General features: G+C 38.7%; 1 protein-coding gene across 3 annotated transcripts in view; it reads right to left on the bottom strand.

The window, feature by feature from the left end:
• Pdss2 (decaprenyl diphosphate synthase subunit 2) overlaps positions 1 to 24,900 on the bottom strand; it is a 257,588-nt gene that overhangs the window by 13,916 nt on the left and 218,772 nt on the right. For all 3 annotated transcript variants that reach the window (XM_074077454.1, XM_074077461.1, XM_020170092.2), the window contains 3 exons: positions 24,724 to 24,897; positions 23,222 to 23,353; positions 9,047 to 9,079 (listed from right to left, as the gene is read on the bottom strand). In XM_074077454.1, coding sequence (XP_073933555.1) covers positions 9,047 to 9,079; positions 23,222 to 23,353; positions 24,724 to 24,897 — 339 coding nt within the window. The remainder of the gene's footprint in view (positions 1 to 9,046; positions 9,080 to 23,221; positions 23,354 to 24,723; positions 24,898 to 24,900) is intronic.

Genomic DNA, 24,900 nt, shown 5'->3' with positions numbered 1-24,900 from the left:
TTCAGTAGCTACAAAGAAGTATCTTTTCTCCCTCACTCCCCCATCCCCCATAATTTTGGAAATCCCATGCTTCTCCACTGTATTTTAAGATGAGGAAAGAATACTCCCTTCAGATCTACTTAAAAGCTGTTTTAATAGGCTAAACAGGTTCATCTATGGGGTCAGAAGGCTCTATTCTCTGCATAAAGACATAGCAGCTCTCCCTGTGCACAGGTGGCTCCTGGCACCACAAACTGGGAGCAATAATTGAATCCAGCTATCCTACAGTGCAGTGCATTCACCCACAGAACCAGCCTGGAGGGCATTTGAAGTTAGCTTTCCAGGCTAAGATTCAAACGATTACCCCAATTCAATCTTTGTTTCAAATTGGAGGTGCAAGGCATTGAGGATGTAACCATTTGATTACAAGTATACTTGAGGAGAAATAAGAGGAACAAAAGTAGAGTCAAATATGCCTTATGAATTAGAACAGGGAGTAGGAACAAATGGGATATCTTGGGTCACTCATTCATTCAACATTCAACAAATATTTGTTGGGAACCAACTATGTGCCAGGCAATAAGGTATCAGGGTACAATGGTGAGCAAACTCAGACACCATTCCAGGCTTACAACCAAGAACTGATTTTCACCAATAATCTAAGTCTGCTCTAGCCCTTTCCCTGATAAATGTTAGATATTAAGATATGTAATTTTTTAGGGACTAGTAACTCAAAATGGTGAATTTAAGAATGGGAGAGATCATCCCACTAATTATTACTGTTATGAGCTAAGTATTTTAACATTTTATGTGTAACTTTGAAAAGCAAACGTTAATAACTAGGAATATGATTTGAGGAAAAACAAGAAAGATTTACCACTGCCTGTATTCAGTATCAATAGTATCTGGGCCAACAACTGAAAGGGTGGCATATTTTATGATGTCATAAAGATGCTTATCATTGAAATCATTTAATAATTTTATTCATGACCCACAAGGGAACAGAGATTATGATCATTAGACCTGTTAATGCCACTGAGGTGTGTGGGATTGCTAACGCCTCAGAGAACAAGAATCTAATTTTAAAATAACATTAAGAAATTAGAGGAATAGATCATCAAAGCAAGATGATAGTCACTGGGGACAAATGCTAATAACACAGAGATTTAAGGAGGAAAAAAATGAATGCTCATATAAGGCATAATTCTCACTGAAGGTACTGATTATTTTATATCTCAATAGAAAAAACTGTTTTTGAGATGGGAGCTCAGTATATAGCCCAGGTTGGCCTGGAATTGAGATTCTTTTACTTCTGCCTCCCAGGGCTGGGATCATTGCTGTGTGCCACCATGCCTAGCCTTACAATTTGTTTTTGATATGAAGTTTCACATTGTACAAAAGCTTCTATGCTTTGTTATGGACAGAAATTGATCAACGATTATTTTTCTAGTTTTTGCAGTGGCTGTAAAAACTGACTTAAGTAAACTGTTATGGAAAATAGATTAAAGAGAATACTCATTACTGCAGCAAGAAAAAACACTTGTGTGAAATATGACTGGTAAAAGAAAAAAACAGGTGTATGATTTCTGAGGAACTGAGGGTGGGAAAATTTCAAACTTTGTGATGGCAGCTCTGGCCCATCTTCTAGCACCTCTCTTTGGGGCAGACCATGAGTTCAGTCCTGCCACCCCCGCCCCCCCGCCCCCCCCTCCAGTGCGCTAAGCTTCCACATCTTCTGCATCATTCCCTGGCCCCTCCGCCATTCCTTGAGGCCCAGCACCAAAAATCATGGTGTATAAAAATCTCATCTTCCAAATGTGCATTTCTGCTTATTGCCATAGAAGCAAGCAATTCTTTAGGAGCCTAGAATTAAATTCTGGTAAAACATGATTTCAGACAATTTATTTTTCAGTTTCCACCAGCTTAGGTCATAATCTGAAAAAAATTCCTGATACGAATTACTCTGATTGAAAAACTCTGACTTTAATTAATCAGAGTCTACAATTTAAAAATGGAAATCTTTAAAGTATAATGTATTTCTTATTTAAAACATGCTTAGCGTCTCTTACTGTAATGCCTTTATTTGCATTCTTTAATGCTGTTTTCTAGTCTTCATGAGCATATAAAATGTTCTACAATTGCAGCTGTGTCATAATGACATTTGGGCTTGGAATTTTTATCTTTAAATTCTGCTATAAACATCTATTTGTACCACAAGTTTTTGAGGAACAAGATAGGAGAGGGGAAAGGTCAATGCTTCTACATAGTCTCCATAATTATCACTAATTAAAACAGAAATGCTAAATGATAAGACATCTTCAAGAAGCTACAGGAAATAAGAGACTTAATGCCTACAGTGATTTTGCAGCGAATATTTTACCAGAGGAGCTAATGTAAAGTCCCAGGACAGGAGAAGCAGCAGCTGCCCAAGAACACGGTACAGGGAAGAGAAAACACAGCAACATCTGCTCTCTAAATGTGCCAATGTGACAAATCTCAGAGCCAGTTAGCTAAGGGTATGGGAAAGAGAGCTGCAAAATTTGTCTGCCAAAGATAAACAAAAAAGAGGTCTGTCTTTATAAAGAAAGAACAATAGGATTTACAAAAAATTTCTGTACTTGGAAGTTCACAAAAGTAGTATTTTGGGACTCGATATGTAGCAAAACAGTTGAAACATCTATGAATAATAAGAAGAAATGGCTAACAGGACAAACCTTGGTGAGTAGAATCATGACATAAGAGGAACTTCTCTTTTTTCTTCTTAAAGGAAAGTGATGATATGCGATCATATGAATGCAAATGTCAGTGGCCATCATTGATGGGACAATGAAAATTTTAATGTGTACTCTTTGCAAATGCATTTTATAATAAAAGAGAGCGTGCAAGGACTTCTAGGAGTGGGGAGGGCAGAGGAGAATAGCAGCTGCTAGGCGCTGATGCCTGGGAGGCACGCAGGACAGAGCCAGAGGAACGCTGAACCATTTCTAGGAGTGTGAGTCCAAAACCCCATCCTTCTAAAAAAATCCCTTACACTTGCCTGGGAACTGGACGCCTAAAGAATTAACATCTGCAGTATCTTTTTTTCTTTACTTTCTTTCTTTCTTTCTTTTTATCAAGTGCTTGCCATTCTGTGCTTAGAGTGAACTTCTTAAGAGGACATTAAGAAAACAACGAAACACTTTTCTGTAGTCATGGAGCAAATGATATGAAATGCCAAAGAAAGCAGAGATAAATATAAAGTAAGCTATTATAAACCATTTAGTCTTTGTGACAAAGTTAGCATAAATGTCAGAGTTCCATTTAAGGCACAGTCTTAGGCACTTGGGAAAAAATGAACAGAAGGCAGACTCCACAGTGCAGAACAGAGTCTGGTTTTCACCAAGTGATATTTGTTCATGTTTGTGTATTTCAAGCAATTATTAAAAAGAAATTGGGAACAAGTCTATGTCTGTGTGATGGAGATATTTAAACAAGCCATTTTGAAAATGTTAAAAAATTAAAATTGTAGAAAGTCGAACCATAGGTGCCATGTTTTGCCTGAAGTGGTAAAAATACCATCTGCCTCAGTCTTTTAGCAGCATGCTTATTTCATGTAGCAGTAGGCTAAACTGCAGGCATACGCTAGGCTCCAGCTGGGGAAAATACACAGACGTTTGTAGATGTTTTTCTAAGCAAGAGTAGTCAACATATTCGTTTTCTTTTAGACATATATATTAGTTACCATAGCAAAGCAAGCGTGAATGTGGTCTGAGAGGCTTCTCCACCAGTCCCAATGCACACCCAAGAATTCCTGAAATTCAGTAGGCGGCACTCTAGCACTGAGCTGAATCAGCTGTGCTTAACCTTGGGGCCAGCAGCCTAAGGAACAGGGAGTAAGTAGTCTGAGAGGTAACACCTTGGGCTGCAGACCCTTCACTGTAATTAACATTCTCACAGCACTGTACACAAGAATAAAACTCAGCACCAGTTTTTTGGTCACAATTCACTTCTGGTAACTACATTCATCTTATAAAATTCTTTCTGCAGTTTTAGCTAGGTAAGTAAGAGATGTTCTTTGTTTTTCCATTTCAGAAGCTGGAACTTCCTTACGCTCCCAGGTGAGTAGCCTTCAGCTGTGGGTAGAGGTACTTGGGTAACTACCTGAAGCAGGAAAGAGAGACTTAATGAATTCGTAGTGGTCAAACGCTTTGATATTTTAGGAAGGAAGGCATTGCAACAGTGTAAAGCATTCATATCCAGGATCTATTGCATCAGGAACTCAATTAAAAAGCAATTCAAAGTAGGGCATGGCGGTGCATATCTGTAATCCCAGCACTCTGGAGACGGCCAGGAAAGTCAGAGTTTAAGGTTAGTTTCTTACATAGTGAGGCCCTATCTCAAAAAAATTAAAAACAGAAAAATACAATTTCTCATCTGAGTGTGAGGGTCCAGACCACCATTTTGCTGAATGTGACTGGCATTCTGGAGATCCAGCTGAGACTGATTTTGAAATAATCACCTCTTCCACTTCTCTTTCTTCCCCATCTGAGACTGACAAAATTTGAGTGATGGGATATAAAGGCAGAGTGCATGACTGAAATAACTTTCTTTGATTTTCTGAAAGCTGATTTTTCAGGCAAAATTTGCTGTTGAGTTAATATTTATCACTTGAAAATAAAGAACATTTTAGCAACAAATTAATTTCACCACAGTCTCCTAAAATGGCTGCTGAGTTTTCAAATACTGGATTACTGATAACCCCAGCAGGGGAATTCTAAGCCACCAAGCATGATGCCTGCATTAGTTAGTGTAAGCATCATGAATGATGAGACCAAATGAACAGAGAAGGCAAGATCTCAGGTCAAGATGTGCACTGCACGAGGCAATACTGCACGTTGCAGACATCTCCCGGGACTCAAGAGGATATAATCTTGCCCCCAGGTTACTTGGATTTAAGTCTGTGTAAGGGTGAGAAGGCCTGCGTTAGTTACTGAAATCCATCCAGACCAGCTGAGTTATATCTTTATCAGAATAGCACTAGCAATTCAAAGGGATGGGTTTCTGTTTACTAGTATGAGAAATATAGTCACTAGACACTAGGGAAGGCAACCTAGGCAACACTGGGATGCACCACATAATACAGTCAATAAACTTCAAAAAACCCCTTGTGGTTTAGGGGATTGAACCCAAGGCCTCATGCTTGCTAAACAAGTGCTCTTGCCACTGAGCTAGATCCCCAACCCAATAGTCAATATAGTCTTAAAATGGCTAAATTGTGTTTACAACCACTGATTCCAGACCTCCTTTACTTCTCCTAACATAACAGTAGTGCAACACTCATGCACACACACATCAAACACTGCTACAAAGAAGTCTGTGCCCGGGAGGTAATGCAACCATGAACAAGGTTGTCAAGCCTGCTACCTTTAGAGCTCTCCCATTCTACTGGAAGAATGAATGAATGAATGAATGAATAAGCAATTTAACAGAAGTGATAATTTCAGATCATGATAAATGTTAAGAAGAAAAAGAGCAAAGGGAGAGTAGCTACTCCAGATAGGAAGGTCTGAGTGGAGGGAGCTGGGGATGCAAGGTCTGAGGCAGTCTTGTTCACAGTGGTCATCTTGGCATTGGCACAGTACCTTGAATGTACCACATATCAAATAAATATTGGTTGGGTGAATGAAGGAGTGAGTCTGTGCCTCAGTAGCATACAGGAAAAGAACGTCTCCTCCCCAATGTGGAGTGGACTGTAGGGAGTAGTATAGCACTATTCTAACCTGTTCATTTTGTTCTGAGGAAACTAAGGGAAGACCCTTAGTTTAAGGAGATTAAGTAAATGATACCAGATTTTGCAGTGAGTTGGCGGTAGAGCCATTGCTTGATAAAAAAATATTCTTACCAGAGCATCATATTCTTTTCTTTTCATTTTCCAGTGGAAATCTCTCCCACTGTCAAAGTGCTCCTGTGATAAGAAACCCTAGAAATGTTCTTTAAGTAAAGAATAAGCCTCAGTGCCTAACAGTCACTGTTTCTCTTTACCTTTTTATTCCTATGTTTGCTTTCTTTCACAGTAAAGTGCTGGCCTTCATCTTCAAAGTAGCTTGCTACAACCTCCCTAAGTAATCTTCTTAGCACTGTGGATACCTGCAACACGTATCAAAAGCTTTCCTTTTCTCTCTGCATGGAGATGAAAAGCCCTACACTAGCTTTCCCCATGCACTTTACTTCTTTCCACCTTACTTCATGTGTCTTCTATTTTTCTTCCTCACTGCCTCTGTTCACCAGTAATTATGCACTAAGTACTGTGTTAGACATCAGGTACAACGTCTTTGTCCCTGAACTTAAAGAGCTCATGGTCTATGATCTGCATTAATAATGGATCATTGTTAAGACAACTGAGAAGCTCCAATGACTAAGAGATGCATAGTGTATGAGAAAGTGAAGAAAGGGCTGATGGAGTGGCTCAAGTGGTAAGGTACCTGCCTAGCAAATGTTAAGGCCCTGAGTTCAAACCTCAGTACAGAGGAGAAAAAAATAAAGAAGTGAGGAAAGCACCTAATACAGCCTGGGTAACCAAAGAACTCCCTACAGGAGATTATCCTAAATTACCCTTTGTAGGGTGAACAGAGTGCCAAAGCAGAGGGGCTTCCAAGCAGAGCAGACAGCAAGAGACAAGAAAGAGAAGTGAAACTATGCTTTCTATATTTGGCGCTACAGGAGCACAGGTGGGAGATGAAGCTGGAGAGTCCCTCCAGGGGTGGGATCATACAGCCCCATAATGCCAATCTTGAAAGCTCTGAATGCTTTGTAGACAACATGGAGCCAATGGGGGCTTTGAAGCTGTATAGTGAAACTGTCAGTCCTGTGGTTTAGATAGACATCTTGTCTTGTAAAGGAACTGTGGGTAAAAAGAGAGGCAGGGAGACTAGATAACGTAGGGGTAGGAGTGATGGAAGAGAGAAAAGAGGACAGGCTGGCTGGGGGAATGGCTCAAGCGGTAAAGTGCCTGCCTAGCAAGCATGAGGCCCTGAGTTCAAACTCCAGTACTGCAAAAAAAAAAAAAAAAAAAAAAGAGGAGAATATGGATTCCAGAAAATGAAGGAAACTGGTGTGACTTGGTCATGGAACACAGGGGTGCAGGAGCGGGGAGCAGTTTCTTACGTGGTTGACTGGTGGGATGACTGTGTCAGCAACAAGAGAGCATAAGTAAAAAGGATCAGAGGTACGAGGCCTGATATAAACTGTGGACTTGGAGGGCTGGAAATGTGGCTCAACAGGTTAGAACACCTGCCTTGCAAGCGTGAAGCCCTGAGTTTAAGCCCTAGTACCACAAAAAGCAAAGCAAAACAAACAAACAAAGACTCCAGAACAAAACTATGGACTCAGAGTGACAGTGCCATGCCAATGTAGGCTCACTGACTGTAACAAATGTGCTGCTCTGGTATGGGAGATTGTTAGTTGGGAGGCAGATGAAAGGAGATGCATTTCAGGCAAAGAGTCAGAGTGGAGTATGGAGCCATGAGTGTGCACCTCTGGGCTGCCGGGAAGTGGAAGGACAGCCCCAGAGAGCTCTTTATGGGTTTTGATTATCCCAGGACCAACAGAGCCTTTCTGGGTCATATTTCTTCCTCCCTGTCTTTTGGAGTGCAGGTGTGCTCACCCTTTGGATATTCCTGATTGTTATATAAACCACATAGTATGTTCTTTTAGCCAAGCAGTTGTATGCATATACACATGCTAAATGTTTCATTTGTCTCTAAGAGGGAAGCAGAATGTGATCCAAGTGTGTCCACAGGCTGTACTGGGGCTCTGAAATCTGAACTACCACAGTGGGTCTTAGCCAGGACACTGTGTCAGAATTATCTTGGGAGACTTTTAAACACCCCAGTTTACCCTACCCTCTTCTCCCAAGCAAGGGACTACTCTCCCCAGGGTATATGATGCACCAGGACCTATGCATGTGTGTTTTCCAAAATTCCACAGGTGATGTGAGAACTTGTGCCCATAGAAGTTTGCCTGTGTCCTATATGGTACTTCCTAGGTACTTTGGTTTGAAAGTGTCCCCAAAAGCTTATATATTGGAAACTTAACCCCCCAACTCATATGCTGGTAGTATTTGGAAGTGGGGCCTTTAAGAGGGAACTGGATTAGATGAGGTCACGAAGGTAAGGCCCCCAGAGGGTTCTCACCTCAATATTAGAAGAGATGCCTGGCTAGCCTCTTGCTGTCTCTACCATGCAATGTAGGATGCAGCAAAAAGGCCCTAACCACGTACTGACACTATATTCTTGTATTTCCCAGGCTCCAGAAACATGAACCAAACTTCTATTATGTATAAATTACCCATGACAGCAGAAAACAGAGCAAGACACCAGGTATTCTCTGATGGTACCACCACCTGACATCATATTATTTATTTAGTTGTTGATTTAATTATCAATTTTCCTCCAGTAGATTGTAAGTGTCCTGAAAGGGAAAACTTCATTTGGCTCACTTTTTTATTCCCAATACCTAAGACAATGTCTGGAATGAAATACTCACTAACAAATACATGTATGGTTGAATGAACTTATTCTACCTGCTAATGACTGTTACTTAACAGGAAATGTCCCTTAATTAATTAATTTATTTTGGTGCTACTGGGGCTTGAACTCAAGGCCTTGCACTTGCTGGCAAGCAACTTACCACTTGAGCCATGCCCCCAATCCTATTATTACTATTATTATAGTATTGGGGATTGCCAGGCACAGGTGGCTCACACCTGTAATCCTAGCTACTCAGGGGGATCATGGTTTGAACCCAGCCTGGGCAAATAGTTTGTGAGACCATATCTCGAAAATACCCATCACAAAAAGGGCTGGTGGAGTGGCTCAAGGTGAAGGCTCTGAGTTCAAGCCCCAGTAACTCAAAAAAAGAAAAAAAAGAATTGAGGATTGCATTTAGGTTGTGTGCTTGCTAGACAAGCAGGCTACCACTTGAGCTGTGTGCCCAGACCACCCCTCAGCTTTGTATGTAATAATTCTCTTTTGACCTTTCAAATAAGCAGAAACCAAATATCAAATTAAAACGTATAAAATCGACCTACCTTAGCATAGTCCAATCTTCCTTTCTCTTGAGCCTAAAATTGAAGAGAGGAGAAAATTAATACTTTAGTTCTTTTTTTTTTTTTTTCGGTACTGGGGCTTGAACTCAGGGCCCACACCTTGAGCCACTCCACCAGTCCTATTTTTGTGAAGGGTTTTTCGAGATAAGGTCTCATAGAACTACTTGGGCTGGCTTTAAACTCTGATCCTCCTGATCTCTGCCTCCTGAGTAGTTAGGATTACAGGCGTGAGCTACTGCTGCTCAGCAATATTTTAGTTTTTTAATTAACTTTTGCTTTTCAAAGAATAGAACACAACTCTCTCCCCCTCATAACCAGATTTTCCAATCTAAATCTAAGCAAACTTCCTCAAACCCAAATTTCAGTTTATAAACAAAACAGGAAAAATCTCAATGAAGATAAGACAAATTTTAAGAGACTTTTTAAAAACAGTTGTGATGTCCTAAAAAGCCAGCGGACAGCTAAAATGGAGTCCTTAGCTGATCCCTTACAAGTAATTTTAACTCATATTAACCCTGCCATATTCTCATTTGCTCACACACTTTCTATTCATGAATAGATGAAGGAAAGGAATCTGGCTTTCAATATTAGAATATAACTTCAAAGAATGCATGAAAATTGAATAACGAAAGGATTGAACAGCTTTACTGTAGTTAAGTGCTTCTACCTTGAAAGCAGTGTGTTGAAGAAGTAAAGATAGCCTGGGAACTAGGAGACTCCAGAAAAACTTCAAGATGTATACCTCAAAGCAAGGAAAGCAAGTGGCCTAGGATCTTAACTGTGACCATTCCAAGAGTCACTGTGACCTGGGAAGATGAGCACATTGGGAACCAGAAAATGTGGCTTCTAGGCCTTAACTGGATTTTTATATATGCCTCTATTTCCTTGTTTATAAAGGAAGAGTACTAGACCAGATGAGAAGTTCGCACATGCTAGGCTCTCTCAGATGCTGGGCTGGCTGTCTTGGAATCACCTTGCTAACTTGTGAAAAATGCAGATTCTCAATATTCTACCTATGAGATTCGGACTTGTTTGAGGATCACTGGTCTGGTGTATGTTTAATGTCCTTTCCAATTTATGCTTCTATGTGCATTAGTTTTCACTTTAAAGGCTACGAAAGAACAACTATATAAACTCTGTAAGTCTCAAGGAGAATGAAATACTGTAGTTCCCCTCCCCCTTTTCTGACATCTGCCACGTATCATGTGTATTTCTAGCGGGGCAAGATATTATTAAAATAACTTTCTCACTGGGGTCAAAATAAGCTGATATAAAATAAATGTAGACTGTATTTCAATAGGTACAGTTCTGAACCTCTTCTTGCCACACTGTTCATCTCCAGAAGCTACTGTAAATCCTGCCATACAAGGCAATTCCCTGGGGGCTTCATTACGAGGTCTTTAAAAGAGATTCACTCATCTTTTTGCCTCCTGTAGGTGTGCTTCTTGTCAATCCAGGTCATGAGAAAAGAAAGTAATTTTTCCCAGTCTTTAGTAGTTCACAGAGAATGTATGGTTTGAACCTTGTTTTATCTTTTAAAAATGTGAAAATAGACAAGAGAGTGCACCAGTGCTCATGACACTGGAGGCCTCCTCAGACAGCTATGGTGAGCGCTGTAAAACAATATTCCGTACAAAAGCAAAGAAAGGCCAGCACTCTGATTGAGAGGATGCTCAAAGGGATTAATTCCAAAGGTTTATACACCGGTCTCTGCAGACCAAAGGCAGACAGATTCCCTGTTGGTAAGTAATGGATGTACAATGTGGTCTTTTACTTTAAGAAACAAATGCTTTTTTATAAGTCAGGTAACAAAGAAGGATTGGATGACATAAATGAACTGTTTCCAATTTCCAGCTACTGTTATCTGGACTTGAAAGCTGGATATGGGAACAGTATTTTCTAAATGTAGGAAACTAATATTTCACAGCAGGGAGCCCGGAAATTGCTAAAGACTGATCATTTCTACTTACCAGGTTATTCTTCCCAAATGTAACCAGCTACATTTGGGAAGAATAACCCAAAACATAAAAAAAAGTTTTTCCAAAACTTTTTCCAGTTTTGGAAAAAGTCATTTTAAAAGGTTTCGGGTTTTAAACCTTCAAGGAAAACTATTGCCCCCTTCCTTAAATTTCTTCCTGACTCCCTCCCTCCCTCCCCCACTTCCTCCTTTCCTTGTGATGAGGATCCAACCCAGGCCTCTTGCATGTGCTCTACCCATGAGCTACATCCCCAGCAACTTTTTAGTTGAAAGAACACAATGAGCATCAGTTGCTAACATCTAACCACCTCTGAGGGTTTTCTTTCTCTACATGACCATTGCTGCCTGAGATTCAGTTATAGACATCGTGACGATCATTTCTAACTACCTCAGTATTCATCTTCTAAGAACAAGAAGTTCTACATAACTACAAACCCATCTTCACAACAAGTTTGTCATTTATATTATTTAAATACAGTCTATATTCAAAATCTCCAAATTTAAGCAATAGTGTCCTTTAGACTTTTTTTTTTTTCTTTTGGTGGTACTGGAGTTTGTACTCAGGGCCTTTGGCTTGCTAGGTAGGTGCTCTACCACTTGAACTAGGGCCCCAGCCTGAAATCATCTTTTTTTTTTTTTGGCTGTAGTGAAGATTGAATTTAGGGCCTTGGGCTTGCTAGACAAATACTCTCTCACTTGAGCCACATCCACAGTTTATATCTATTTTAGTCCCACCCAAGATTGAATTAAAAGTCACAAACTAGGCTGGCAGAGTAGCTCAAGTGGTAGAGCACCTTCCTATCAAGTGTGAGGCCCTGAGTTAAAACCCAAGTACTACCAAAATAAAATAAAATTTTAAAGAATCATAGTGTGTTTGGATATCATTTTTTGAATCCCTTCTATTCTATAGCAGCCTTCATACCACTGCCTTTTTATTTTTCATAATATTGGCTTTTTTTTCATATTGGTATTTTTTGAGTCCAAGTCAGTTGCCATGAATAATGTCTGGTTTCCTGGGTTTGTCTCATTTTCTTCTTTCTCTTCTCTTTTTATTGATTGATTGATTGATTGATTGCGGTACTGGGGTTTGAACTCAGAGCTTACACCTGAGTCACTCCACCAGCCCTTTTTTGTGTTAGGTAGTTTTGAAATAGGGTCTCATGAACTATTTGCAAAGGCTGGCTTTGAACCGTGATCCTCCTGATCTCTGTCTCCTGAGTAGCTAGGATTACAGGTGTGAGCCACTGGCGCTTGGCTTTATTTATTTATTTTTGTGTACTGGAGCTTAAACTCAGGACCTCCACCTTGAGCCACTCCACCAGCCCTTTTTTGTAAAGAGTTTTATTGGGAAAACTATTTGCCCGCAGTAGGCTTTAACCATGATTCTCCTGATCTCTGCCTCCTGAGTAGCTAGGATTATAGGCATAAGACACTGGCACCTGGCTGTCTCATTGTTTTCTTTGATGAGACTCAGGTTAAACATTTTTGGCAAGACCACTACATAGGTGGTGCTGTGTCCTTCTCTTTCCATTACAGCAGGAGTCACCCAGTATCAGTCCATCCCATTCTTGCTAAAGCTAAGTTTTTCACTTCCCTATGGATTTACTAAGTAATTTGTAAGGTACTCTGAGTCCATGTAAATGTTCCGTTCCCCACTCACCATTCATCCAACTATTTTAACTGACCACCCACTGATGACCTTCGTTTGAACACAAGATTACATTGGTGGCTGAAAAAAGAATCATATTTTAAAGGTTCTTTACTGTGAAGTTGAAGGTGTGGCTCAAGGGGTACAGCAATGGCTTTGTAAGTTTGAGGCCCTGAGTTTAAACCTCAGTCCTCAAAAAAAAAAAAAAAAAAAAGTGGGTCTGGCAGAAATATCATTGGTTCCTTTAGAGAACACAGGTCTTTCTAGAAATAAATTTTCTGTATTTGCCTTGGTATTTTTTAGTTTATATGTAAAAAGGAGGTTTTGGGGGAACAGAGAAAGGGAGGGAGGTTATTTCTACCTTTTTTCCAAAATGCTTTGGGTATTGTGTAAAGGGGAAAAGTAGTCATAAATCAGAAATCTACTAGATCTGCTAACCCTGAAGTTAGAGCAGCCCACTGAGTTTTGGCTTGGTGAAAGCAGGCCTTCTGTTGCCAGGCTCCCCATTTACAAAGCTGGAAAGGTACCAGAATATGAAGGAAAAGGCCAAGCTTTCTCCTTGCTGTCTTATTGTTTCCTAGTAATATAGCATGAAAAGCATCTGCAAAGAAGTGAACACCATGCAGAGCTGGATATTTGGGCTACCTGATTTTACCATCTCTTCACCTAGGGAAACTCATCAACTTTGGAGGGAAATGTGGAATCAAGTTTTTCATATTCTCTTCCTTTTGTTCACTAGGAAAAGAGGCAGCAACAGACCAATGCAGAAGGCTATGATGCCCAATTTAAAAAATTTTCCACAAAATAAACTTCTCAGTTCAGAGGTCTTATCTGGAATTAACATAAAATTAAAAGTTGCACAGTTTGATCAAGAAAACAATTTATCCAGAACTCAGGCCACAAACAACGAAATCAGGCTAAATAGAACTGTATGCATAGTTTCATCCAGTACTGAGGTCACAAGGCGATAGCCATCAACCTGGATGGGAGGTACATCAAGTTTACCTTTTGTTTTTTGTGGTATTGGGGTTTGAACTCAGGGCTTACACCTTGAGCCACTCCACCAGACTACTTTTTGTGATGGGTTTTCTCGAGATAGGGTCTTGAGAACTATTTGGCTTCAAATTACAATCCTCCTGATCGCTGCCTCTCAAGTAGAGAGGATTATAGGCGTGAGCTACCAGTACCCAGCTAATGTTAACATCTTGAAACATAACTTAGACTAGTTTTTCCACTTAAACTTCCTATTCCTGTTATTCATGTTCAAATTCCTGGTGTTGGCCTCTGACTGCCTCTCCCTAATCACACCTGTCCACTTTTCTCTATCATGTAAGTTTTCAGGTCCTATACATTTCTCTCTGAAATGAGTTTTACACCACACCTCCTTACCTTCCCATTCTCACTGACAACCTGACTGGGATGTTTTTGCCCACATTTATCAACAGGATCCCTCAAACTTCTTAACTGATCTCCTGTCTCTAGTATCTATCTCCTTCCTTTCATACCATATAATTCAATCAGATTGAGGTCCTCAAACACAGTTCAGACCTTGACACTATGTGGTTTAAAATTTTTCAATGCCTGCTTCATGACTTCTGAATCAAGTTCATTTTCCATATGCAAATATCCCTGAATCTTAAAAAAAAAATTTAAGTGAAATTCACATAACATAAAATTTATCACTTAACCACTTTGAAGGGTACAATTCAATGGCATTTAGTACAGTCACAATGTTATACAACCCTTTATCACTATCAAGTTCCAAATTTCCCCAAAAAGGAACCTGTACCCTTCAAAGAGTCACTCTCTATTTCTCCTACCTTGAAGCCCTGACAACCACCAATCTTTTTGTCTCTTTGGATTTGCCAATTCTGGATATTTAATATAAATGCAGTCACATAACATGGCTTTTTGTGTCTGGTCTTTTTCATTTAGCATGTTTTCAAGGTTCACCCGTGTTGCAGCATTCCTTTTTATGTCTGAATAACATCCCATTAATGGACATATTGCATTTTGTTTATCCATTCATCAGTTGATGGATACTGGGCTACTTCTGCTTTTTGGGTATAATAAACACTGATATATATGTTTTTGTTTGAACAAAAGTCTTTTAAATTCGTCATTACCTATTTTTTTCAGAGCAATTCTGCATCTATCCCTTATCACACCCCATGTTTTTCACATTCCAAATTATAATACTTGTTTTTGAGTACAGTACATGCATGCTCAACTGTATCATCTTTTCATGACCTCCTTTGCTTAGGAAGCCTCCCATCCCATCTTTTCAGTCTAGGCTTCTTCTTAGGACTATGTCACATATCACCTACTTCACAAACTCTATTTGCTTTTTTTCATGTGCACAAAGTTCTCTTTTCTGTGAGTTCCCCAATGGCATTAATAATGTCCCTTATATTTGTGCTTTGCTCTTATCACCTCACTAAAACACAGACTTTAGGCAATTTATCACCATATCATCTGTAATTAAGCATTTGGTTTCCTTAAGTGCAACAGAAAACCTTTATTTATGCACATACATATATGTGTGTATACACACAGACACACACACTCACACATTTTTTTTTTTTTTTTTTTTGGAGACAAGCTCTTGCTACATAGCCCAGGCTGGCCTTGAGCTCATGACCCTTTTGCCTTAGCCTCTTGAGTGCTAGAATCACTTAAGAAATATGTTAAGGGGCTGGCAGAATGGCTCAAGCAGCAGAGTGTCTGTCTAGCAAGCATGAGGCCCTAAGTTCAATACCCCAGTACTAACAGAACAAAAAAAAGAAATATTTTAAATTAGGAGATGTCTAGGGTCGTTTAATAGTCTGTGGTCACACATATAGTTCTTTCAAATGCCCACAATGTACACCTTCTATGGTACAGGATGATGTTAATATTACTCCTTTTGAAGAATATCACATATAGTATTAATGTAGACTCTTTAAATGTGCATTTTCTCTTTTATTTAAGAATCAGCACTTTTTTTGTACACTAGCTCTGTCTAGCAGATTTTGTTTTACTTTTAGAGTAAAGAGTAATAGCAGGATATCTAGGGACAAATGAGTTATAGCTTAGCAATGGTAGTATGTAGTACACTTAAGGTACTTAACGGCTGGTTATGACAGTGTCAGAATGTCACAAGCCTAAGTGACACTTCAGTACTTTCAGGAATAGCCAAGAAAATATAATCATAATTCTTATTTCTTCAGGTGACTTAATAATGGCAGCAGAAAACTAGCAGGATCATTAAAAATAAAGCTTGCTGACCTGCAATAGCCTCTGGACTCCCTGAGAGAGTCAGAGATGTGTGGTTCTCTGAAGGATTCTACTTTCTTTTATTAAGAACCAAAATGAAAACTGAGTAATGACTTCACCTCCCTAGGGTGATTCTCCCATTCACTAACAGTATTTCTATCTGATCATTATTTTTTAGCAGATACAAATTTAAATTTAAAATTATGGTAGGGTGGGATCTGTCAAATTCAGTATGGAGACAATGTTCAACAAATATTTTTCAGCTATTGTGGGGTCCAGTCTTGTGTTCTTAACTGCTTCTTGTGCAAGTGTGTGTGTGTGTGTGTGTGTGTGTGTGCGCGCGCGCACGCACGCACGCGCGCACACGCAGTGCATGGAGCCCATGGCCTAGGGATGTGATGGGAAAGGGCTATCTAATGTTTTGGGGGCAGGAGTTATGGTAGAAGCAGCAGGGCCTGACATGAAAAATCCCAAAGCGCTCTTCCTCCTAGCTCACAATGATGTTGAATGGCTTCTAAGAGAATGCTTCCTTGTCTAATCAATAATTCTCTCTCTCCAAGCAGGAAATCAAAAGAGTGGATGGGACACAAACTTGTCTGGGCACAGCATGAAGTAATTTTACATGTAGTAATAAAAATTCATAGGTGACTTCCATCAACAGGAGCAAGAATTTCCTATTTCTCAGTATCAGAATTTGTGTAAGTTTCAAATAGAGATTTATTTTCTTATAATGCATCTTTTGCCTAAGCAATTTATTTCTTAGGTTTATTTGGAAGTTAAAACAAACCTTAGAAATGACCTCGTTCAATGCCATAGTCATCATTTTACAGAAAATAATGACATAAGAAAATGTGATTAAGGTTACACAGACATTGGCAGAGCCCAAATTAGAATTCAGGTCTTCTAAATCCTAACCCTTAATGGGCCACTTCTGCTTATACCAACTTGACTCTTTCTATTTGACAAAACAGGGCTGTCACCAGGGCTTCTCACCCTGAGAAGACTAACTCATGCACACTATTTGCCTGGGCTTCCATGTACAATTTTGACAAATATTAATTAGATGACTACTCATAGTAGCTGACTATGAGTACAAAGGTAATTTGCTATTAAGGACCTTAGGATCAAATTAAAAACTGGAGAAGGAAAGAATCACGAAAATATTCAAGAAGGTAGCATGAATAAATTGGTAGGAGAAATAGACATAATTTTTAAGATTAACAAGAACCTTTTTGAAATTTAGAATGGAATGTCCTTTCCAAATGTTATGCAAATTTTATCTTTTATCTTTGACTTGGAGGCACTCATGGAACAAGATCATTATCTTATAGAAATTTACATAAACATGTCTTTACAATTTAGAAGACTAAAATAAACTCAAGTAGAGTCTTTATTTTGAGGAATGACAAAAATGAATTTCTTATTTGCTTCGAATGAATTCATCTTCTCTTCATCAGGTATCCCCTCATGACTCCAATGGGTAGGTATATGGAGAAAAGCCTGAGGTTTGAGGGGTAGGCAATAAATCATCAGTTTTTCTTGAGGGATGAGGATTTGGAAATGACCACAGGGATTGAGGTTGGAGGATAGAACATCATTTGCTCACAATATAATCTCATCAAATAGTTGCTGCCCAAATACAGGTTTTTTCAAAGGATATCTCTTTGACTCTAAAATCTACTTGGGGATACTATTTCACCAGCTGTTTAGGAAATTCTGGGCTGTTCTTATTATCTACATTTACAAAGAAACCTAAGAGTTAAACATGTACCTTTTCTTTACAATTCACATTTATGTTACTCCTAACTGTTTAGGAAATTCTGGGCTGTTCTTATTATCTACATTTACAAAGAAACCTAAGAGTTAAACATGTACCTTTTCTTTACAATTCACATTTATGTTACTCCTACACACATATATACATATGCGTATATATATTCATATATACATGAATATCTAAGAAAGAGCTGCTAGCTTTCATTTAACTTATTCATGGGATCTTTTCAACCAAAATGTAAATCTGCAATGTATTCTAATGTAACCCAATTAGAGTTACTAACACCATCTGTATATATACTTTCAGCTCGGCTGTCAAAAAACACACAAATATACCATATACCCCAGTAATATAATATTCAATAGCTGTGTTCACTTAACCCTTTTCAAATTAGAAAAATGTTTTTTTGTGGTACTGGGGTTTGATCTCAGGGCCTTGGGTGTGCTAGGCAGGTATTCTACCACTTGAGCCATGTTGCTAGGCCTCAAAGTCTTTTTTTTTTTTTTTTTGTGGCACTGGGGTTTGAAGTCAGGGCCTACACCTTAAGCATACCACAAGCCCTTGTGTGTGTGTGTGTGTGTGTGTGTGTGTGTGTGTGTGTGTGTGTGTGTGTGGTGTGTTGTTTTTTTTTCGAGATAGGGTTTCTGTGAACTATTTGCCCAGCTGGCTTCAAACCGAAATCATTTTGATCTCTGCCTCCTGAGTAGCTAGGATTACAGATGTGAGCCAACAGCACCCAGCTCCCTCAAGTTTTTAAACAGGAAGATTTTCACTTTCTTTCTTTTATAATTAAAATTTTAATATGTAAGTCTTTGCCACATCTTTGACATTTTTCTTAGGGCTGATTCTTACAAGTGGGGTTACATTACATTTTTTTTTTTATTGTTGTGGTGGGTGTGGGGGTACACTGTGGCATTTACAAATGTTCTTACAATATATCAAATATATCATACTTGAATTCATCACCTCCACCATTCTCCTTTATTTCCGCCCCCATGTTACATAGAACAAATAGGATAGAAACAAATAGGATAGCATTTAGAAGGTCAAGTACTATGATACTTCTAAGAAAACAACTTAATACTCTGTAGATCCTCTAAGCGATGTCCTTCTCCATAGCTACTTCCTCTATTTCAAATATTGCTCTTCTTGATTTTTAAATTTCAGACATTATCTATTGATGCTACCTACATAAATGGAATATTTAGATCTCTTACATGATCAAATACCTTTTTCTACCTTCTTCCCATCCAATCACACTTTTTGGTTAAATCAATATTCAGTATTTTGGTGACCAACTGATGCAAGATGTACTACCTTTGTGACTACAGACTGCAGCAAAACCCACAAAAGCCCCTTTAATGGCCCCTGGCTTCTGTGTGGGAAAATCATGTCTTCTCTGTTCCCCAAGGTGTGGTAGCAAAAGTACAACATCCGCTCTCTGCTTGTCTGCAAGTACAACGGGATCCTGATGGTTTGAGGACATTACAGATTGATATAGTAGTCTGGGTGTAAAAAAAGAAATATGTCATCTCTATCCAGTGGTGCAGGGTGAGATGGCCACTGGCATATCCTTCCATGTGGGCATTCATCCAAGCAAAGGGGTTATCCTAGGCTAAATCTGGACAAAGATTGGGAAAAAAAGCCTTTAATGTAAGGCCAAGTCTTAACAAGTTGGCAAAGAGAAAAGCAAGTAAAAGGAAGAACCTATTGAGAAAATGCAAGAATGAATGTAACCTGCTCTGCAACCACGGATTAACTGTAGATTTCTAGCCTAGTGTGTATTTCTTTGGACCTTTTCAATGTGTCTCTAGAATGTTTCATTTCTCACCAATTTTGCCTTAATGAATATGCTTTTGCAAATTTGATTAATAGTTTTATGAATAAAAATTGGATAGGTTAATTTCAAATGGCATTTACATCATTTTATAAGTAAAATCCACTTATCATAAAAATATTCAGGATTTACATTTTTATGCTATATAAATATTAGTCTTTCAGCCATATGGAGCACTGTGATTACATTTCCTTTCTTACACACTTTTAATTTTTTCACTATAGCTAATAACTACTTCATTTTGTTCAATGCAAAATGGTTAATGTGGCTGTTTTAAAACAGACTCCTCAAATTTCCTTGACAATCTTATAGAGGTCTTTAACTCCTAGCCTTGATTCTAGGTGGGACCATGAGTATTTTAATGGGAGACCATAGAAAGACACCAACTTCTGAGGCTGCTCGTAAGGAAGATGCTGCTGGGTGCTGGTGGCTCACGTCTGTAATCCTAGCTACTCGGGAGGCAGAGATCAGGAGGACTGAAGTTCGGTTTGAAGCCAGCCTGGGCAAATAGTTCATGAGACCCTATCTTGAAAAAACCCATCACAAAAAAAGGGCTGGTGGAGTGGCTCAAGGTGTAGGCTCTGAGTTCAAGCCCCAGTACTGCAAATAAAAAAAAAAAAGGAAGATGCAGCCTCTGCCTTGCTTGGTGGAACAACTGTCTTCAGAGGTCTGAGCTGTTTAAGGCTGTTACACTGTGAGGAAGCCAAGCTAAATGGAGAGGTCATAGATGAGAATAGTTAGCCAGCAGTCCAGTTTTCTACATCTCAGCTTAAGTGCCAGGTATGAGCGAAGAGGCTCCAGCATCGCTGTCACCCACACCTGGTTTTTCCAGCTGAGGATCCAGACATCACGGAGCAAAGCCAATATCATCCCACTGTGTCCTGTCCAAATTCACAACCGCCAGAATCCATTAATATAATAAAATGGTTATTTAAAGCAGCTAAGTTTTGTTCTAGCTATAGAAACTGGAACATTTAGCTTTCTATAATTATTAGTTCATCACAAATTCTCAATATGGTCAAGCATATTAGGTGACTTATAAGTTCCATTTTTTTATTTGAAGATCTCTTGTCTGGATACATAGCCATTAGCCTAGGACTTGCTAGGATGACAGATGGGGTAGCATCTTAAGGATGTGAACCCTGTAGCTGAGTTGCCTGGACTTGTTGCTCAATTCCTGACTTTCTATTTGTGTGACTGTGCACAAGTTACTCAATTTCTCTATGCCTGAGATTCCTCATTAGAGCAATGCTGGATATATAGTATGTGATGCTACTGGGAGCCATATTGTTGTTGTTTGCTGTTCTTTCCTTCATATTGTCATGGAAATTCCCATTGCCTTAGGCTTACATCTGATCTCCTAGTTCCCAGACTCCAAGTCTTTCTGTCTTTTTTGAATAGTCCTTCCTTGTCTTGATGGAATATACCACCTGCTTTCTGAAACAAAGGTGCATGGAAGGTAAGTTTTTGAAGCCTTGTAGTTTTTATGTTTATTTTTTAATATTTATCGCTTGAGCTACTCCTCCAGCCAGAAGCCTTATAGTTTTAAATTGTCTTTATTTAATATCATTCTTGATGATGTTATGACAGCATAAAATGGTAAATTGGGAACAATTTTCTTTTTGCATGTTGGAGGTATTATTCCACTGTCTGAATGTTTTCAGTGTCACTAGTGAGGTATCATTCTGACTCTTGCTCCTTTGTATGAATGTTTTCTTTTTCTTCCTAAAGATATTAGAGTATCTTCTTTACTCCCATTGTTTTAAACTTTGATGATAATGTGACTTGGCGTGGGTTTGTCTTTTTCTGGACTGAGGATGGAAGCTAGGGCCTTGTGAATGCTAAGCATGGGCTCTCCCATTGAGCTACAACCTAAGCCTGGTGTGGGTCTTTTAAAATCATTATTTAGGTCATTCTTTCAATTTGGAAACTCAGGTCCTCCTGTTCTCAGAACTTTTCTTTTTAAAAAATTCTTTGTTAGGGTTGGTGGCATACCTCAAGCGATAGAGTGCCTGCCTAGCAAGCAGGAAGCCCTGAGTTCAAACTGCCCAGTACTGCTAAAAAAAAAAAAAAAATGTTAATTGTATCACCCCTATTTTCAGTTTTCTCTGACTCTTAACACATGTAAGACTTTCTGAACGAGTCTTCTAATCATCTTTTCTGTTTTATATTGTCCTTTTTTACTTTACGGGAGGTTTTCTCATTTGTATCTTCCATTCTCTTTTTTTTTGTGGTATCGATGTTTGAACTCAGGACCTCATGCTTGCTAAGGAGGTGCTCTTACTTCTTGAGCCACTCCACCAGCCAGCCCTGTTTTGTGTTGGACATTTTTGAGATAGGGTCTTGAACTATGATCCTGATTTCTGTCTCCTGAGTAGCTAGGATTATAGACGTTGAGCCACCAGCACCCAGCTCTTCCATGCTTCTGAATAAAACACTTTTTGTGGTCATATTTTTACATTTTATAATTCTGATTTCTTATTTTGGGGTTGTCCTTTTTCATATATCACTTGTTGTTATTTCATGATTTAATATTTTGTTTGCTATGCCATTGCAATGCTTCTGAAAATGTATCTTTCTTGCATTGTCTTTGTTTCCCTTTCTGTCAGTTTATTTTGACTCATTCTGTCATGGTGGAGCCTTTCTTAGTACCATGTGGTCCTCTGTTACCTACTCTGCCTGAGGGTGAGACAGCTGGAGATTCTGTGCATAGAGTGCTGAGGCTTATCAACTGGTGGGTCTCACTGTACAGGACTGCTCAAAGACTTGGCTTGTTTACTGAGCCACCTCTGTAGGTCTTTTCTCCTGGGGTTGATAGTTTCCTAAGAAAGGACTCCTCCAGTTTCATATCTGGTATATATAGGGATTTTAAGCTGGCTGCTAGCATTCTGAGAGTCCATACAGGAACAGGGTTGGGAGAGGAGAAAGAGGCTCTCTGCTGTTAAGCATGGTGGTTGTTCTACCTTTTTTGTTCTCAGGTGTGCCTGGTTTCCCATGTCCAGAGCCTCACACTGACCCAACAAATTCTAAGCATGAAGTTAAATAAATCCTATGAGGCTTTGGATAAAAAGGCAAGAACTTTTTGCACTAGAGTTTCTGAATTAAAGGAAAACGAAAAACATTCCCTCTCACCTGCCACCCCTGTGCTCCCCAAAAACGAAATTTACCCAGTCCAAGCCCCTTGACCCTTTCCATTTCACCATGCTTTTTTTCTTTGCTAATGCCTCAGAATGAGTGTTCAGGGTCCAAGTTTGTTTTTAAAATAACCCAAAGAGCTGACAGACGGAGCTCTGGATCTCTGCAGCTTGTGCTATAGTCCACAGATGGGAAATTGCCGTTAAAGGGTGGTGCTATTACCATGCCCAATTTCTGAAAGCCTTTAGAAAAAAATCCTGTGAGTTAATTAGCATTCTCCACAGGCACTAGTGCTGTGCTGTAGTATTCTAAGAACTCAGTAAGAAAACAACCTTGCAGTCTCTTAATTTTTAACTAATATTTTACCTCTTAAAAAATGTAGATTGTAAAGAAAGAGTTTTACATATTAAATAAATATGTGTTTTTTTGGTGGCTGATCTAGCACCTTAAATCATCATGAAATATGAACTGTACTCTACAATCAGCTAATAGTAATGGTACCAAAAACAGGAGTGATTTCCACTTACCTCCTTGACCTGCTTAATCCATAAATCTCTTCCAAGAGATTCCTGATGTAAGACTACAGGGGCTGAATTTAGGTTAAAAGTCATGGACTCACTGGTCTTTTCTTTAATAAAAGGCTGGAGGTCAGAATTTATCTAGAAAGGGTAGTTAAAGGAGTTATATAAGTAAAATGTATGTACACTAGTATGTCTTAGTCATATGCAGAAAACACAAGTTATACAGTTTTTACATGTACTTCAATAAGCAAATGAATGTTTCAGATGATTAATAATAACCTTTAAAATTCCTTAGAGCTAATTTTTCTTAATACATTCTTTTTTTTTTTTTTTTTTTTTTGGTGGTATGGGGATCAAATCCAGAGCCTCATGCATGCTAGCCATGTCCTTTTCTACTTGTTATGAGTCTTCATTTTAACTTCTGAGTTAAAGGTGAGGATTTAAATTAAGATTTGATAAATATAATTACTTAATAAACAAATTTAAAATTCAATAAAATGTACAAAAACTTCATATGGAGATATGTATATTTTTCCTGCCTCATATGAACTATTTAAGTAACATTTAAAAAATATATAGTAAACAAAAAGTTAAAATTACATATAGAGGCAATATTGCAGCTAATTTTGGTATATTTTATATTTTACATGTTATTTAAAAGAATCAGTTTTCCCTTCTCTCCTTCCTTCCTCTATTTCTTTCTCTCTCTGTCTCTGTTTTTTTGAGTCAGGTTTTTCTTTTTTGCATTACTGGGATTTGAACTTGGGTCTACACCTCTAGCCACTCCACCAGCCCTTTTTTGTGAGGTTTGTTTTTTTGAAGTAGTATCTGAGAACTATTTGCCTGGGCTGGCTTCAAACTGTGATACTCCTGATCTCTGCCTCCTGCGTAGCTAGGGTTGCTTGAGACAGGTTCTTGCTATATATTCCAGGTTGACCTGGAACTCTTAATCCTCCTGCCTCAGCCTCTAGAGTGCTGGCATTATACCCATGTGAAGCTCAAACCTTTTAATTTTAATTAGTGTAAGTTTCATTAACTTCATAATTTGTTTTACATAAGGAGAAATAAGAGAACTATAACAAAAATAACAAGTATTTTTCCATTCTGTGAATGGCAATAGTACATGTCATTTATTAATAGGTAAGAGTTCTCTCAAGAATCTTTTCAGGTAGTAAGAAAAGATATGCATTCAAATATGGCTTAAGTAGGGCTAGAAGTGTGGCTCAAGTGGTAGAGCGCCTGTAGAGCAAGTGAGAAGCCCTGAATTCAAACCCCAGTATCACAAAGAAAAACAAAATTCAAGTAAACTGTAAAATAACTTTCTATTTAAATTATATGGCACTTACCAATCATGCTGTTTATATTACATAACAATTACCATCTATGACTGAAAGATTTTAAGCACACAATAAACATTTTCAAGATATCAAAGCAGCTTATTAAAAGGCAAAGATTTCTTGTGTATCATTTTAGCAATTTAGTATTCAAAAGACAAAGGGTGCAAATACCTTGTGACTCATGGCCATGTGTTTCCCATACTGAAATGCCATATCCTGCACCTCAGCACCATGTTTTGCTAACTCCATTGCAGCTTGGCAGCTCTTTGCTAGTAAGGCACCGTGAGAGAGAAAAGTCTGCTCCTTCCAAGTAGATATTCCAATATCATCTATGATAGAATTTTCCTA

Source organism: Castor canadensis, chromosome 1 (assembly GCF_047511655.1).
Source record: "Castor canadensis chromosome 1, mCasCan1.hap1v2, whole genome shotgun sequence".
Taxonomy (NCBI): Eukaryota; Metazoa; Chordata; class Mammalia; order Rodentia; family Castoridae; genus Castor; species Castor canadensis.
This window is presented reverse-complemented; position numbering and strand designations above follow the sequence as displayed.